This window comes from Bufo bufo, chromosome 5 (assembly GCF_905171765.1).
Source record: "Bufo bufo chromosome 5, aBufBuf1.1, whole genome shotgun sequence".
In the NCBI taxonomy this organism is placed as follows: domain Eukaryota; kingdom Metazoa; phylum Chordata; class Amphibia; order Anura; family Bufonidae; genus Bufo; species Bufo bufo.
In genome coordinates this window covers 36,501,831-36,520,172 of record NC_053393.1, presented here as the reverse complement: position 1 = coordinate 36,520,172, position 18,342 = coordinate 36,501,831, and the positions used below count along the sequence as shown (strand labels likewise).

At 48.4% G+C, this 18,342-nt stretch overlaps 1 protein-coding gene across 3 annotated transcripts in view; it reads left to right on the top strand.

Moving 5' to 3' along the window:
• The window catches only part of EFR3A (EFR3 homolog A), a 153,827-nt gene that overhangs the window by 93,805 nt on the left and 41,680 nt on the right, over positions 1 to 18,342 (top strand). For all 3 annotated transcript variants that reach the window (XR_005779284.1, XM_040433716.1, XM_040433717.1), the window contains exons 13-14: positions 12,034 to 12,085; positions 12,442 to 12,614. Coding sequence is in view for 2 of the 3 variants with exons in the window: in XM_040433716.1 (XP_040289650.1) it covers positions 12,034 to 12,085; positions 12,442 to 12,614 (225 nt within the window). In the remaining variant the exon portion in view is untranslated. The remainder of the gene's footprint in view (positions 1 to 12,033; positions 12,086 to 12,441; positions 12,615 to 18,342) is intronic.

Genomic DNA, 18,342 nt, shown 5'->3' with positions numbered 1-18,342 from the left:
ATTGGGATGGGGGTGGGGGGCGCACTGCGCCACCAATGACTAATACTAGGGGGCTTGAGGGGGGGGGGCGCACTGCGCCACCAATGAAGATACCTCTCTTTCACATACAGGAGGCGGGAGCTGGCTGCAGAATCACATAGCCGGCTCCCGACCTCTATGAGCGGTAGCTGCGATCCGCGGCACCTAAGAGGTTAACTACCGCGGACCGCAGCTGCCGTTCATAGAGGTCGGGAGCCGGCTATGTGATTCTGCAGCCAGCTCCCGCCTCCTGTATTTGAATTAATGAAAGACTCATCTTCATTGGTGGCGCAGCGGCCACAGCCCCTCCCCTCCTCTTGTCTTCCGTCCTGTCATTGGAGGCAGCGGCAGCAGCATCACAGGGGGAGGAGACACTGCTTCCTTCTCCCCTGTGCTGCGGAGGGAACACAGAACGCGCTGAGAGCAGCGCGTTCTGTGTTCCCAATACGTTATCGGTATATCAGCAAAATAGATGCCGATACCGATAACGTTCAAAATCCTCAATATCGGCCGATAATATCGGCCAAACCGATAATCGGTCGATCCCTAGTGAAAGTATCCTTAGTATTGTGAGATGTGCACCAAACAAATTTTGTGTAGTGTAACCCTACTGTCTCATCATTTCTTTGTGCCAGCACACATTTGATAACTTAGCAGGAAGATAGAAGAAAGTATAACTGCAGGATCAGACTACACAGCGTTTGTTGTCTGTTACCATGGAGATATATTCTCTCACCGCATAGCAACAAGATTATAGGAAATTTTCATAAATGACCTGTTACAAAGTTGCTTCATCTTTCATTTTGGATACTGTGGGAGAGTTAAAGGCTATGGCCACTTTTGCAGACATGTTTTTTTTAACATCTCGCGTGAGAAGACCTCTTTGTCTGCAATGTATGGCTACTTTCACACTCGAGTTTGGTGCGGATCTGTTATGGATCTGCACAAACGCTTGCGTTCAGATAATACAACCGTCTGCATCTGTTCAGAACGGATCTGTTTGTATTATCTTTAACATACTGCACAAAATTATTTGAGCCCATCTGCCGCACGTCAAGGCGATCTCTGTAAGATGGGTTCCTAACACTAAATGCTACCTGTTATGTGCCATGACGGCTACCATACAATTCAGGGAGTGTAGGTTCCACATGCATGCTGGTCCTGCTTTAATTTCTGTCATTTTTGATGCCAAAATGGCCTCCATTATATCCAAGGAATGCAGGTGTCAACATGCATGTCGAGCCTACTCCACACCACTCCTGGTGCCAAATGGCCACCAAAGAATGCAATGAGAGTCCACACTATACCTCTCCTGGTGCCAAATGGCTTCCAGTGAATGAGGGAGAGCAGGCCAAGCTATATACTCACACTAATTAAAATCAGCCTATGGGGCAGACTAGCATATATATATTTTCTCGCCCATTTCCTTGGGGGACACAGGAGACCTTGGGTATAGCTCAGCTCCCTAGGAGGCGTGACACTAAGTGAAAACTGTTAAGCCCCTCCTCCAGCAGCTATACCCTCAGCCTGGAGAGAGAGACTGCCAGTTTTTTGCTTAGTGTCCAAGGAGGCAAGACACTCCCTGCAGGGCTGCTTCTCCTTATCATTTTTTATTTTTGATCTATTTTTGATTTCCTCTTTATGGACAATAGAGACGCCTCGACCTCTGTTTCTCCCGGGGTCGAGTTGCGCCAGTGCCGGTCACCTGCACTGCTGCCTCCCATGCATCCCGCCAGCTTAAGGGTCGCCCACACGCCAAGTCCCTCTTCCAGCGTCATGCCACTACGGTGCCAGTAGCTGAAGGGGCGACCCTGCTGGAATGGACCGAGGGTGAAGACAGCAGACAGTGAGAGGTGGCTGCTCCAGCCCCAACTCCCCTCAACCCTCCCCCACCCCCCCCCCCACCCCCTCACTGCTACTTGTGGACCCCTGGAACACTTATCCCTGGGACCTGGCACCGGCGCTGCAGGCCAACCTAGTCAAGTGGCTGCAGTACTCTTATCCCCCTGCTAACATCCAGGACCGCTTCTGCGATCTACAGGCCCCCACATCTCTCTCTCTAATTGGACGGCGGTCAAGCGCCTCTTCCTCAGCTCCGCCGGGAATCTAGTTCCTCTCTCGTCGGCACCAGACTGGGCTCGATCTGGTCTCGCGGCTCCTCGCTCCTCTGGTCTCGCCGCGCTCCGCTCTCTTCCCGCCGCTCTGCTGAGGACAAGGAACCTGCCAGCCACCGCTGCTGCCTCCTTTACCTCTGGGGACCTCCAGCCGTCCAGCGATGACACCTGCCGCTTCTGCTGCTCCTGGTGTCGCCTTTTCTCTGCTGTCTGCTCCTGCTGCTGCTGCTCCATCGGTATAGGCCCTCTCTTCCTGGGTTATTTATACCTCCGGCATCACCAGCATGTCAGATCCCACAGGGGCCCCTAAGCCCTGGTACCATGCCTGTACCGCCTGCAGAGAACCCTTTTCGCGTGGACAATCTGATCCGCATGCCAGGCCCCAATGCAGGGTCTGCCACCTGCCATGGAACGTCTCACCCACATAGTAGGCCGCCTTGTAGACAAACCGCCTACCCCGCAGGCTGCCACACCCTCTGTCGCACCCTCCGGGACTTCCGCTTCTGCTGGCCCCACTGGTTCCCTCGCTCCCAGTGACTCCTCCAGGGCCCGGCACTCCCAGAAACTCTCCAGGACAGAGTGCGCATCCTGCTCAGATGCGTCTCAGCCACGCGTGCAGACTCAGTCGGGCCTCTCCTCCCCACAGGACACGCCCTCTGAGAGAGATCTGGCGGATTCAGATTGGGACATGAACTCGGCACTGCCGTCCAAACTAGCCTCCACAGTGGGTCACCTCATCACTAACATTCGTGATACCTTTAAGATACACGATGACCCTTCCAGCCCTGACCAGGCCGGCGTGTCTTTTTTCCGCTCCAAACAGGCATCCATAGTTTTTCCTCTCCACGCCGACTTCTCTTCAGTGGTCTCTAAAGCTTAGGCTCACCCTGATGCCCGCTTTACCTCTCCCAAAAAGCTGGACATATGTTACCCATTTCCAGCTGATTGTGTTGCCACGTGGGCGTCCCTGCCTAAGATTGACCCTCCCGTGGCCCGCCTGTCTAAGAGCACTGCCATTCCTGTAGCAGACGGCTCTTCGCTTCATTCCACCAAGGACCGTCGTATGGAGTCCCTCTCCAAAGCCATTTTTGCTGCCTCGGGTTCAGCCCTCAGACCGGTCTTTGCCTCCGCCTGGGTGGGAAAAGCGGTCTCCGAATGGGGCTCTCAGCTTGAACAGGAATTGGGGTCGGACGTCCCCATTCAGGATCTCCAATCCTAAGCTCAACTGATGGTTCAGGCAGGAAAATTCATCTGCGAGGCTTCTCTCGATGCGGGTGCCCACATCGCCCGCTCGTCTGCCCTAGCCGTTTCCGGCAGGAGGGAGCTTTGGCTGAAGGTTTGGGCGGCGGACGCCGCCTCTAAGCGTTCTTTTACTGGGCTACCATTCACGGGCTCCCGTTTATTCGGGACCGTTTGGACGAGATTATTTCAGAAGCCACAAGTGGCAAGAGCACCCATCTTCCCCAGCCCAGAACCAAGGGCGCCTCTCGAGGCCGCTCTGGTTCATCTCGTTTTCGGTCCTCCCGCAGGTCCTCCGGGCCTCGATTCGCAGATGGTTCCTCCTCTGGCCCCTCCCAAGATAGACGCAAGAAGCACAGCCCACCTGGCGCAAGTCACAGGCTGCCCGCCCCTCCACGGCCAAGCAGTCCTCCGCCTGAAGGTGCACCCCCACCCTCCCCGGTGGGGGGCCGCCTTCTCCTCTTCAGGGACGTCTGGTGGGCTCATGTCTCTGACGCCTGGGCGCTCGAAATTGTATCCTCCGGATACAAAATCGAGTTTGCGTCGATCGTTTCTTTCGGTCCCGTTCTCCACGGGACCCTGAGTGTGTGGCCGCCTTCTCCGCAGCCATTCACACCCTACTGGACAAGGGAGTCATCGCTCCTGTGCCTCCGGTGGACCAGTTCAAAGGGTTCTACTCGAACCTCTTCGTGGTCCCCAAAAAAGAAGGCTCTGTGCGGCCAATCCTAGACCTGAAACGGCTAAACCGTTTTCTCCGCCTTTGGCGATTCCGGATGGAGTCCCTCCGATCAGCGGTGGCTTCCCTGGAGAAAGGGGGATTTTGTCGTTAATCGACATTCAGGACGCCCACCTCCACGTTCCGGTCGCTCGGTGTCACCATCGTCTCCTTCGCTTCGCAGTGGGAAACGATCACTATCAGTTTGTCGCCCTTCCTTTTGGCCTGGCGACGGCTCCTCGGGTGTTCAGCAAGGTCCTAGCCCCTGTCCTGGCCTTGCTCCGCTCCAGGGGTGTTTTTCTGCTGCCTTACTTGGACGACGTCCTCATCAAGGCGCCCTCCTTTTGTCAGATGTCCGCCAGCGTGGACCTCACTCTGGAGACCCTGGCGCGGTTCGGTTGGCTTGTCAACCTTCCCAAGTCTTCCCTGACCCCCTCCAGACGGTTGATCTTCCTGGGGATGCTGCTGTATACGGAGGCGGCCCTCCACTGGTCGGGTCGCAATCTTCTTCTCCACCGCCGCCCATCCTTCCGATCCAGCATGCGGGTATTGGGGCAAATGGTTGCCTGCTTCGAGGCGATTCCATTCGCACAGTTTCATTCCTGCACCTTTCAAAGGGCGATCCTCTCTGCCTGGGACAAGTCTGGACCGGCCCTTCCATCTACCTCCCCGAGTTCGGGCCCCCCCACTGCTGGTGGTTGCGGACCCCTCTCCAGGGGAAATCCTTCCTTCCTTCCACTGACCTGGCTGGTGGTTACCACCGACGCCAGTCTGCAGGGTTGGGGGGGGGTGTTTCCTCCACGGTCCGTCCAGGACACTTGGACTCAATCGGAGCTTCCAATCAACGTCCTGGAATAGAGGGCGATCCTTTTGTCGCTTCGACATTGGACTCCTCTGCTAAAAGACCAGCCCGTCCGTGTACAATCGGACAACGCCACAGCCGTGGCGTACATAAACCACCAGGGAGGCACTCGCAGCGCCGCAGCAATGCGAGGTTACCCGCATTCTCCTCTGGGCGGAAGCTCACGTTCTGGCCCTGTCAGCGATTTATATTCCAGGGGTGGAGAACTGGAAGGCGGACTTCCTCAGCCGGACCACCATCGACCCGGGCGAGTGGTCGCTACACCTGGACGCGTTCGAGTCCATTTGCCTTCGCTGGGGTCGTCCGGATGTAGACATGGCCTCCAGGTTCAACCACAAGCTTCCCACCTTCCTGACCAGGGAAAGGGACCTGAGGGCGTACGGCGCCGATGCCCTCGTTCTTCCGTGGCAAGAATTTTTCCTTCTGTATGTGTTTCCGCCCATCCCCCTACTGCCACGGTTTCTCCGGAAGATCGCGGCAGAAGGCATTCCCATGATCCTGGTCGCTCCAGATTTGCCTCGCCAGTCTTGGTACGCCGACCTGATGCTGCTCCTGGGAGAAGCGCCGTGGACGCTGCCTCTCAGAGAAGATCTCCTCCTCTCTCAAGGACCGATCTTCCACCAGCATTTAAGGTCGCTACATTTGACAGCGTGGCTGAGACCGCCGTTTTGACGAGACAGGGATTTTCCGCGGATATGGTTCGCACCATGATCCACGCCCGGAAGCCTGCCTTGTCCAGGATCTATTATCGGACTTGGAGGTCTTACCTGGGATTCTGCGAGAATCTGGGCGTTCCCCCTCTCTGCTTCTCTCTCTCCCCGCGGTTCTGTCCTTCCTCCCGTCCGGCCTGAACCAAAACAATAGCTGATCTTAGGGAGGCCAGCTACAGAAAACACTGTTTTCTGTAGCTGGTCTCCCTAAGATCAGCTATTGTTTTGGTTGAGTAGTCTCCAAGGCATTGCTCCCGGTTAGCCAGAATCCTACTCCACACTGATGAGGGGCAACACCCCGAAGCAGCTGTCTGTGGATGGATAACTGACTTAGGTTTTCCCCGTCACATCCTTAAAGCTTGTAAAAGAGCGGGATCTTGACATTAATCCACTTAATATGGTGGATTTGGTGATCTCTGTAATGGGGACACCCCTTTGCTTGGTTTTCCTTCCTTTGAGGGGTATCTGGCTTTCACTCTGTTGAGGACCCATAACTGGGGCTCCACGGTTATTTTGCATACTCCAGTCCGGCCTGGACCTGGGGTTGGGCCTCAGTTCCTTGAAGGATCAGGTGTCGGCGCTGTCCATCCTCTTCCAGCAACCCCTGGCCCCTCTCGAGCCTGTCAAGACCTTCATCCAAGGAGTGGCTCACTCGGTTCCTCCGTATCGTTCCCCAATTCCACCCTGGGACCTGAATATTGTGCTCTCGGCGCTCAAAGCTTCCCCCTTTGAGCCGTTACGGAAGATCTCCCTACGACTTCTGTCCTGTAAGGTTGTGTTCCTTGTGGCCATCACGTCTCTCAGACGGGTGTCCGAATTGGCCGCCCTTTCTTGTTATGAGCCTTTTCTGGTCTTTCACCAAGATAAGGCTGTTCTCCGTCCCGTCCCTTCCTTCCGAAGGTGGTCTCCGCCTTTCATCTCAATGAGGACATCGTCCTCCCCTCTCTGTGCCCCTCCCCATCCCACCGCCAGGAATGGGAACTGCACTGCTTGGACGTTGTTAGGGCCTTGAAGATTTACTTGGAGATCACAGGCTCCTTTTGGTGCACGGACTCTTTTTGTAGTTCCAGAGGGTCCGCGCAAGGGGTCGGCGGCCTCCAAGGTGGCTATCGCCCGCTTCATCAAATTGGCTATTGCTGAGGCTTACCGCACCAAGGACAAGGTTCCGCCTTTCGGTGTCACCGCTCATTCCACGAAGAGCGGTCGGTGCATCTTGGGCCCAGAGACATCGGGCTTCGGCTGAACAATTGTGCAAAGCGGCCACTTGGTCTTCCTTGCACACCTTTAACAATTTCTACAGGGTGCACACTCTTTGGCGGATGCTGCTTTGGGCTGCCTGGTCTTGCAGGCGGCGGTTTCTTGATGCTTACGGTTGCTTCGCCTTGGGCTGTGATCCCTCCCCTCTTGGACTGCTCTCGGACATCCCAAGGTCTCCTGTGTCCCCCAAGGAAATGGGTGAGAAAACGAGATTTTTGTATAACTTGCCAGTAAAATCTCTTTCTCGCTCTTCCTTGGGGGGACACAGCACCCACCCATCGTTGTTTGTTCTACAGGTTACAGTTTGGTTGCCCCTGTTGGGTAGCTGACTTGTTGGTTCCACTTTGTTGGTCATTGCCTTTTCTCACTACTTGGACCCGCAACTGTCCAGTCTCTCTCTCCAGGCTGAGGGTATAGCTGCTGGAGAAGGGGCTTAACAGTTTTTACTTGGTGTCATGCCTCCTAGGGAGCTGAGCTATACCCAAGGTCTCCTGTGTCCCCCAAGGAAGAGCAAGAAAGAGGTTTTACTGGTAAGTTATACAAAAATCTCGTTTTTCCTGGACTTGCCAGCGTAAAGGACAGAGGACATATCCGATTACTGCGTATCTATGAATTCCTCAGTATAATGGTCTCAGGAGACTTCTTAATCCAACATGAGCTGACATTTTTTCAGGGGAAATCCATACCCAGTACATTTGCTTATGGTTTCCTGAAACATTAGTAAGGTTGGTTTACAACTGTGCCCAACTGGGCGTCAATCAATATCCTGCAGATTGTTGTAAATTACGGTCTTTTAGTATATTGTTGGGGAAACTACAGAATTTCTTATACTAGGTTACTGTGTGGAAGTATCTGTAACAATATCATTTTATTGGTAACCACTGCTTTGAAGGTGATTTCAAGTGTCCAGCTTCTCTTTAAAGGGCATCTGTCAGCAGTTTTGTCCCTATAACACGGGCTGACCTGTTCCATGTGCGCTTGGCATCTGTGTTGGTCCCATGTTGATATGTGCCCACATTACTGAGAAAAATGATGTTTTATTATATGCAAATGAGCCTCTAGGAGCAACAGGGCTGTTACCATTACACCAAAGCCGCACCCTCTGCACTTAGATTGACAGGACCAGGTGTGATGATAGGACCGGCAGTTGCAGAGTGTCTAGGTGTAATGGTAACGCCCTCGTTGCTCCTAGAGGCTCATTTGCATATATTAAAACATCATTTTTCTCAGCAATGCGGGCACATATGAACATGGGACCAACACAGATGCTTTCAGATGCCAAGCGCACATGTAACAGGTCAGCCAGTGTCATAGGGATAAATCTGCTGACAGATGTCCTCTAAGGGGGCTGCCTGCTGTTTGCCCTCAAACTTATCAGCTGTAACTTGCAAGGAATCTGTTCATCAAATCGTCAGTCCCCCATGCAGCGCTGCGGGGGACATTGCAATGAATTGGCCATCCTTTTAATGCAAAGAGGGATTCTTCAGTGGGTTTTGAAAACAAAAGTTTGTGTCCGAAAATTAACTCTTATTTAAATCAAGTTTTTGTTTTAAACCTATTTGTAAAAATGTTTGGTGATTTTTTTTTTTATAATTTTTTTTCCCTATGTAACTATTTAAATTGTCATTGTACTTTTAACAAATTTTGCATGAGAGTCAGTGGTACAGGGCAGGCGAATATAAGAAACTTTGTAATATATCTGTAACATGTGGTATTACATGGTGCCGAAGTTGCACATTTTGCGGGTCCTGAATCGGTTACCCTCTCCCTCCTTTCCCTAATGTCCACATATGCTAATTGTACAAATGGACAGGATTCTCCTTCAATGAGAAGAGTCCTCGTTTTGGCATAAGCCATCAGATTTTCCGAGGACTTTGCTTAGATCATGTCCGTCCGTCGTATATTTCTAGAGCTCAACTGAAAAACCTTGATGAAGAAATGGCTCTCCTGTCTAGACCAATTTAATTTTGTCCATTTAACAGTTTAACCTTTTCATGCGTCACACGGAATCGCAGAATCCTTCCGACACGATCAGGAACCTTCCTTCATTGCCGAGATGTAAAGATCTCTCCTAACAGACACAGCCGCACAGAGGGCGCTTGACGTACCAGAGCTTAGCATTTGGCATCGTTCACAGGTCTCATAGGGCCCCATAGGAAAGACTCTGCACATATGCCGAGTATAACCATAGGCGGCCATTTACAAGACTAAGGTCAGAGGTCCTTTTGGCCTAATCTGCCCACACGTCTTTTTTTTTATTACTGTGTGGTATTGCCCAGCAGACCTTTTTAGCAACATGTGGATGGCACTGGCACCTCCAAGATAAAGGCGATGACTGCAGGAGACATGATGGCAAAACCTCAGCAGGTCCTACACTGTGACCAATGGCTGGACTCCACCGCAGCCACCCACCAGGGGAACCCGACATATCCTAAAACCTGTCAGATTATCCATACTACCCTGCTATGTCACTACCATATTTACAGTTGCACCTACCGCTGCCGTCGCGTTTATGGCCTCGGTCTGTAGACCTCTCTGCCATGTGGGCTGTATGCAGATTGCAGAGATTGAGGCACTATTTTTACCTTCTTGCCGTGCAGCAGATGTCTTATCAGCACACGTGCCCACTTAAGACGTAGAGGTAGAATTAGACAGCGAGGCAGAAGTAACCCCTTGTGCACACATCTGCACTGCATCTAGAATGCATGCTCTTAAAGGGCTACACCTGTTTTAATCATGTGGAAGCTGCATTCGCCTTCACGGCGCACAGACGCAAACTCCTTATTTATTTTACTTTTATTTCTTTTACGGATTTGCCGGGGGGAGTTGCAATGGTAAAGAAAATCTGCTGACGAGAAGTATAATATACGGGTGTCTGTTACCATGACAACAGTCACACGTTTCCACAGTAACGTAGCGTTCTCCAAACCCCTGCTGAGGAAATGGTCACCGTGAGTTAAGGAAAATCTTACCACGGCTGCTGCGCCACCCTCCGTAGAGGGGACAGTTCATAGAATGGAGGGAGAAAGAGTGCGCATTTCAGTATTGTGGGAGGTACCTAATTCACGTATGGGTTTTCGGGGTCTTTGTGCGTAATATATAGGATAAAGTATACTTTGGGGTTCAAGCATCAGCTTTTCTGCAATATAAAATTGATGCAGGACCCATGGTCAGCATGGCTAGGCGATTGTAATCTTGTAAAATAAAGGGGTTCTCCGCTTAAGACAATCCCTACTTCTATCAAGGGTCCATTCACAATAAGCTGATCATAAATTGACCCTCAACGATCACTGCAATCTGTGAGGAAACCTGGTACTAAGTGATTAGTTTCCCTGCAGCGCCTCCAGAGGGGAAATGAAGCATTACACAGTATCTTTTCCTGTCAATGGGATTTCTGTGTAATACAGGACAGGTTTTTGAAACTGCTTTCCCCTCTGGCCAATAGATGAGGATCCTGAACAGGGGATCTCTTCTCATAGTCCCCAAAACACCCAGGAAAAGGACAGAATGGGGACACGGGTGGATAAGGGATAAGTTAAAATCTTGGGAAGCCCCTTTAAGGGTGTGTTCTTTTGTGGCAGAAGTAATTATCCCATTCATCCAAACCGAGCTTGTAGAAATCCATGCACACTCTGAAGAAACAACTCCATTCATATGCGTGTTACTGATTTCTGCCACGTGTGAGACTGTTGAAAAATGCTCCAGTATGCCCTGATGGTGTGACGTTTTCCTGGCATGCTGTGATTGTCTACAGCGGGAGATCCATAGGTTGTAATAAATGATATTGGTATTGACCAGCACCTACCGTACTTATCAGTTGTTGTTTTTTTTTGTGTGGATTGGTGGACTATGGGGTTGAGATTACTCCTTCTGCAACCATTTAAATAGTTACTAACCTTTCACGCAACTGTGCAAAAATCAATAGTACAAGTGACCATAAGAAACTTTGTAATAGGTCTTATCAGTGAGAAATGTCTACTTCTCATGTTATCAGCTGTTTACCGATCTCTGCCCCTTCCCCCTTCTTGCTAATTGCTTTTCACTTTCAAAAATTTCTTAAACCTATCCAGGACGTTACAGCTCCACAGAAGGATCATATTGCACATGTCAATACAAGTCTATGGAGTGGGGAGGGGGGGGGGGGGGGGGGGGGGAAGAGTGAGCAGGAGCTGACCGAGAAACACACAGACAAAGACTGCTGCAGCTAAATAGGTTTATATCTTGGCAAAAGTGCTTTATTCATAACCGTACAGGTCAGGACTTCTCTATGATGTCCTCTATGATCCTAGCGCTGCTTCTAACAGAAGGTTAGGAAGCGGATTCTCCTCTACTTTCTTTGTACAGTGGATTGCAGCTCGTCTTCTCCCACCATCTCTGGGAGAACTGCAAACTCCACATTCAGTATGCACATAGGAAAACTGCCAGATACAAGTGATATAAAGGCCACAAATAGTGTTCCTCATGTACCACACTGTACTATTGAAATGTTAGGTAGGCTTTAAGCTAAGTTGCTCCTTTCGCTAGGATATGCTATTACTTTATTATCAGTGGGGATCTAGTGTCTTGGACCCCAATGATCCTGAGAATGAGGAGTCCACCACACTACCTCACCATTACTGTTCTTTCCTTCTCTTGGCCACCCACTGTGCAGAGGCCCGCTGGCCCATTTACTTGAATAGGTACCAGGAACAATAGGGATAACTTAGAGGTGGACACACTGCTAAAGTACAGCAGTGATACCTTCATTTTCAGGATTGTGTGGGGGTCTCAGAGGTTGGACCCCCACTAATCCTAAAGTGATGGGTAAAACCCATTAATGGCAATTTTTTTTAAATCCCATAGCACTGAATGGAGAGGTGGGCACACATGTGAAGCATGGTCTCAATATACTCTTCTGGGACTTCTGAAAATAACCAAGCGGTGTGTGCTGCCCCTTCATAACAGGGTCCCGCTCTTGACATAGGAGCTGGATCTGCACCTGTCGGACATTTATGGCACATACAGTGGATATGCCATAAATGTCCACATGGGAATACCCCTTTAACTTTGCAGCTTTTGTTTTGTTAGATGTACTTTTTCTTTTTTATTTATTAATTATTATTATTTTAATTTTTTTAGGGATTTTGGAACAAAGAGAATCCAGATCATGCTTCTCCGTTCCCTACTTATGGTACGTAGCCTTTAATTTAGAAACTACTTCATTTGTACAGCACGCTGTAAAAAGAACCCCCCCCCCCCCCCAAAAAAAAATAAAAGTGGCAGAATTGATGTTTTTTTTTCACACAAGTCCCATAATAGTTGCATTGTACTGATAAATAGGGTGTAATTATTTGGGGTGTTTTTTTTTTTTTTTGTGTACATCTGGGGGATATAAATCTGGACTCAACGTATCCCTCACATAATGCTTGAGAAAATTTAGAATAATCATCTATACTTCATTTGAACCATCGATGTGAAGGTGCAGGACTATGCATTATCGTACACAGTACTTCATTTTTGTGCCTTTTTTTTGGTGTTTTTTCACAGGTGACATCAGGTTACAAGGCAAAAACCATTGCAGCTGCCCTTCCCCAACCGTTCCTGGATCCTCTCCTGTCTCCCTCTCTGATGGAGGACTTGGAGCTGCGTCAGCTAGTGCTCGAAATATTGCACAACCTTATAGATCGGCATGACAACAGAGCGAAACTCCGGGGCATCAGGTATTTTCCTGCAGGGTCTCCCGTGTCATCTGCTAATTAACACTTACAATAATATGACATAAAACACTGAATTAGTTGACCCTTAAAAAGGGACCTAAAAAACTGATGTGTCACAGGCATGGCAGAAGTTCAGATCACTTGGTGCCAAGACACCTGCCAATTGACAAAAAAGTGTTATACGCCCTTTGGCTCTCATGCCGTTTATTTATTTTTCCTAGGAAGTAAAAAAAATTCCCACAGGACCCAAAGGGGATGAGACCTCCACCTGGCACTTGTGTCCCTTCCTTCTAGCTATAGGTGGGGGGTCTCAACACACAGACCCCCACCTACATATACTTATGGCATCTTTCTAAACAGTAGGCACGCGTTAATCTGAATTATATGCAAGTGCTGCCCAGATCCTGAAAATGTTCCCTTAATCTCCTGCAGCTTATACGTTTTATGCTCTGGTTACGACAGGCTTTGAAGAGAAATTCTGTGCAGATTTTGCCTGAGATTTTGCCTGCTCTCTGAACATAATACTGAGCACTTTAAGCTGTTCTGTCTGTGTTGTGGTCCACATGGCGCAGAAAGCAGGAAAAATGGGGGCGAGAAGTTCCCACTGTCACCTGTGTAATGTGCAGAGGACCTGCAGGGGTGGGGTCACAGTGGGAAGTCCCAGTGTTGGGGCTTCAGCCAATAGCTGCAGAGCAGGAAGTGAGATCGGAGAGGGCGGGCACATTTGTGCAGCTCCGTAACATGAAGCCATTTTGTTATTTCCTGTGGTCTTAAACTTATCTATAGGGTAATTAATAATACTGCCGGGGGCTCTCACCCAAAAATTTTTGAGAGCTATGTATCGGGGGGGCTTGAACCATCTGCCATGTTTTCCACACTAAACCCATTTATTTTGCAGCTTCCGATTAGTGGAGACGGGAAACCTTTTTATTTTAAGCTTGCTTCCATGAATATTTCATATTGCCACAGAAGCTTTTTCTTCTCCATTATTGCCTTAATTAAGGCCATGATTGTATTTTTATTTAATGGGAAGTGCTCTGCCCTGCAAATACACAGCTATGGAAATGGCGGCTTGTAATTACTGTGACAGCTTCATCCCTGAAGAGTGAAAATGCAGCGTAATTGCTGAACATGGTTATAATTACCAGCTAATATTTTATACCAGACTGGTTACTCCCCCTTAGACGCAGAACTTCATGTTCTCTGGGCAGCCGGGTGCCGTGCGCCATGAATTACTGATGAGCGCAGCTGGAAGCTGTCGTGTTATCCGCCGTGTCACTGGTTAGACCTTTTGTATAGGCAGTGGTTTGGTTATTGAGGGGCCCCGTCCAGACTAGCCGCCCTACATACATCCTCCAAACCCCCAATATTAAAGGGGTTATCCGAATCTTAGTTACTGATGACCAGACCTCTGAATAAGTCATCTGTATCTATCCGATCGGTGGGGGGCCGACATCTTGGATCAGCTATTTGCGATGGCACCGGCGCTCCTGTCAACGTTGCGGCCTGCTTGCTGCTTACCGTAGGCCAGTGATGTCACAACCATTGGTCGTCTGGCCTAGGGGTAGCTCAGCCCCATTCAAGTGGTATGTGTACCCTAATGCTGCAGCCTCAGGGGGTACTCTGGCATATTAAAAAGAACGACCACATGTGAGCCAACAGGATTAAAGTCAGCTCGGGAAGCCCGCGCTCCTCCAGGTCTGTGCATCCTGCCACCACCTCTGCTGCCATTATAATCCTCCGCCTCCAACATAGTTATGAGGGTCTGATATCATCTTTTTAAACAGTCATGGGGTCTGTTTATACAAGGGGTGCCTCATCTAGGGTCTGTAAACTTTAGGGAGTCTGATCTGCCGTCTGTAATTTTTCAGGGATCTGTATATGCTGGGAGGGGGACTGGTCTGGCATCTGTATACTGGGCTGGGTTCTGTTTAAAGGAGGAACTGGTATGTTGTCTGCATCCAGTTTGAGGTCTGATGAAGGTGCACTACTTGTGATTCAAATGCTGGCCAATGGGGGCACGTCCCTTATAAATGAAAAGGGCATGCGGAAAGTTTTGTGTGGCACAGAAGACCTGACGCAACACTAGATCCACCATTGGCAATCCTACCCCCCCCCCCCCCCCCCGACGAACTTCATTAACCTCTTAAGGACATAGGGCGTACAGGTACGCCCTTGTGCCCTGGTACTTAAGGACACAGGGCGTACATGTACGCCCTGTGTATTTTCGATCACTGCCGTGCGGCGGGCAGTGATCGGAACCCGGTGCCTGCTCAAATCATTGAGCAGGCACCTAGGCTAAATGCGTGGGGGGGTCCCGTGACCCCCCCATGTCGGCGATCGCGGCAAACCGCAGGTCAATTCAGACCTGCGGTTTGCTGCGATTTCTGAAGTTTCTGGTCCCCGCAGTCCCTGACCGCGGGGATCAGAAACTTTATATGCCTTAAAAAAAAGTTTTATTCACCCCCCCCCTGCACCCCCGAATGATTTTTATGGTGGCGGGAGGTGCAGGGGGAGGGTTGCCGGCGGTACGGGAGGCGGGTGGTGCGGCAGGCGGGATCGCGATCCCCCGCCCGCCTCCCCTGGTATAATCGTTGGTGTCTAGTGGGGATACCAGGGTGCCAGCACATTGCTGGCACCCTGGTATAAACGGCTGACATCTGCGATGCGATGTCAGCCGTTTAACCCTTTCCATACAGCGGTCCGTACGGACCGCTGTATGGAAAAGGTTAACAGCGCAGGGAGCTCCCTCCCTCTCCCATCGGGGGGCTGCTGTGCCTTTGCAGCCCCCCAATGGGGAGGGAGAGAGCCCCCCGAGAGATCCCCTCCTTACCCTTCCCCGTCTGCGAAGTTCTGAGCAGACGGGGAAGGTTCCCATGGCAACAGGACGCCTCTCAGGCGTCCTGCTGTCCATGGTGCTGAACAGATCTGTGCTGAAAGGCATAGATCTGTTCAGTGTAAGTAAAATACAGTACAGAACAATATATATTGTACTGTACTGTATTATTCAGACATCAGACCCACTGGATCTTCAAGAAACAAGTGGGTCTGGGTCAAAAAAAAAGTGAATAAAAGTGGAAAAAAAAGTAAAAATCAAAAAACACATTTATCACTGATAAAAAATGAAAAAAATAAAATTCCCTACACATGTTTGGTATCGCCGCGTCCGTAACGACCTGATCTATAAAACGGTCATGTTACTTTACCCGAACGGTGAACACCATAAAAATAAAAAATAAAAAACTATGATGAAATTGAAATTTTGCCCACCTTACTTCCCAAAAAAGGTAATAAAAGTGATCAAAAAAGTCGCATGTACGCCAAAATTGTAACAATCAAACCGTCATCTCATCCCGCAAAAATCATACCCTACCCAAGATAATCGCCCAAAAACTGAAAAAACTATGGCTCTTAGACTATGGAAACACTAAAACATGATTTTTTTTGTTTCAAAAATGAAATCATTGTGTAAAACTTACATAAATAAAAAAAAAGTATACATATTAGGTATCGCCGCGTCCGTATCGCCCGGCTCTATAAAAATATCACATGATCTAACCCCTCAGATGACCACCGTAAAAAAATAAAAATAAAAACGGTGTAACAAAAGCCATTTTTTGTCATCTTACGTCACAAAAAGTGTAATAGCAAGCAATCAAAAAGTCATATGCACCCCAAAATAGATGCCAATCAAACCGTCATCTCATCCCGCAAAAAATGAGACCCTACTTAAGATAATCGCCCAAAAACTGAAAAAACTATGGCTCTTAGACTATGGAGACACTAAAACATTTTTTTGGTTTTAAAAATGAAATCATTGTGTAAAACTTACATAAATAAAAAAAATTGTATACATATTAGGTATCGCCGCGTCCGTGACAACCTGCTCTATGAAATTACCACATGATCTAACCTGTCAGATGAATGTTGTAAATAACAAAAAAAAAAAAACGGTGCCAAAAAAGCTATTTCTTGTTACCTTGCCGCACAAAAAGTGTAATATAGAGCAACCAAAAATCATATGTACCCTAAACTAGTACCAACAAAACTGCCACCCTATCCCGTAGTTTCTAAAATGGGGTCACTTTTTTGGAGTTTCTACTCTAGGGGTGCATCAGGGGGGCTTCAAATGGGACATGGTGTCAAAAAAACCAGTCCAGCAAAATATGCCTTCCAAAAACCATATGGTGTTCCTTTCCTTCTGCGCCCTGCCGTGTGCCCGTACAGCTGTTTACGACCACATATGGGGTGTTTCTGTAAACTACAGAATTAGGGCCATAAATAATGAGTTTTGTTTGGCTGTTAACCCTTGCTTTGTAACTGGAAAAAAAATATTAAAATGGAAAATCTGCCAAAAAAGTGAAATTTTGAAATTGTATCTCTATTTTCCATTAAATCTTGTGCAACACCTAAAGGGTTAACAAAGTTTGTAAAATCAGTTTTGAATACCTTGAGGGGTGTAGTTTCTTAGATGGGGTCACTTTTATGGAGTTTATAATCTAGGGGTGCATCAGGGGGGCTTCAAATGGGACATGGTGCCAAAAAAACAGTCCAGCAAAATCAGCCCTCCAAAAACCAAACGGCGCACCTTTCACTCTACGCCCCGCTGTGTGCCCGTACAGTAGTTTACGGCCACATATGGGGTGTTTCTGTAAACAGCAGAGTCAGGGCAATAAAGATACAGTCTTGTTTGGCTGTTAACCCTTGCTTTGTTAGTGGAAAAAATGGGTTAAAATGGAAAATTAGGCAAAAAAATGAAATTCTCAAATTTCATCGCCATTTGCCAATAACTCTTGTGCAACACCTAAAGGGTTAACGACGTATGTAAAATCAGTTTTGAATACCTTGAGGGGTGTAGTTTCTTAGATGGGGTCACTTTTAGGGAGTTTCTCCTCTAGGGGTGCATCAGGGGGCTTCAAATGGGACATGGTGTAAATAAACCAGTCCATAAAAATCAGCCTACCAAAAACCAAACAGCGCACCTTTCACTCTACGCCCCGCTGTGTGGCCGTACAGTAGTTTACGGCCACATATTGGGTGTTTCTGTAAACAGCAGAGTCAGGGCAATAAAGATACAGTCTTGTTTGGCTGTTAACCCTTGGTTTGTTAGTGGAAAAAATGGGTTAAAATGAAAAATTAGACAAAAAAATGAAATTCTCAAATTTCCTCCCTATTTGCCAATAACTCTTGTGCAAAACCTAAAGGGTTAACAACGTATGCAAAATCAGTTTTGAATACCTTGAGGGGTGTAGTTTCTTAGATGGGGTCATTTTTGGGTGGTTTCTATAATGTAAGCCTCGCAAAGTGACTTGAGACCTGAACTGGTCCCTAGAAATTGAGTTTTTGTAAATTTCGGAAAAATTTCAAGATTTGCTGCTAAACTTCTAAGCCTTATAACATCCCCAAAAAATAAAATATCATTCCCAAAACAATTCAAACATGAAGTAGACATATGGGGAATGTAAAGTCATCACAATTTTTGGGGGTATTACTATGTATTACAGAAGTAGAGAAACTGAAACTTTGAAATTTGCAAATTTTTTAAAATTTTTTGTTAAATTAGGTATTTTTTGGTGCAAAAAAAATATTTTTTTTTGACTCCATTTTACCAGTGTCATGAAGTACAATATGTGACGAAAAAACAATCTCAGAACGGCCTGGATAAGTCAAACCGTTTTAAAGTTATCAGCACTTAAAGGGACTCTGGTCAGATTTTCAAAAAATGGCCTGG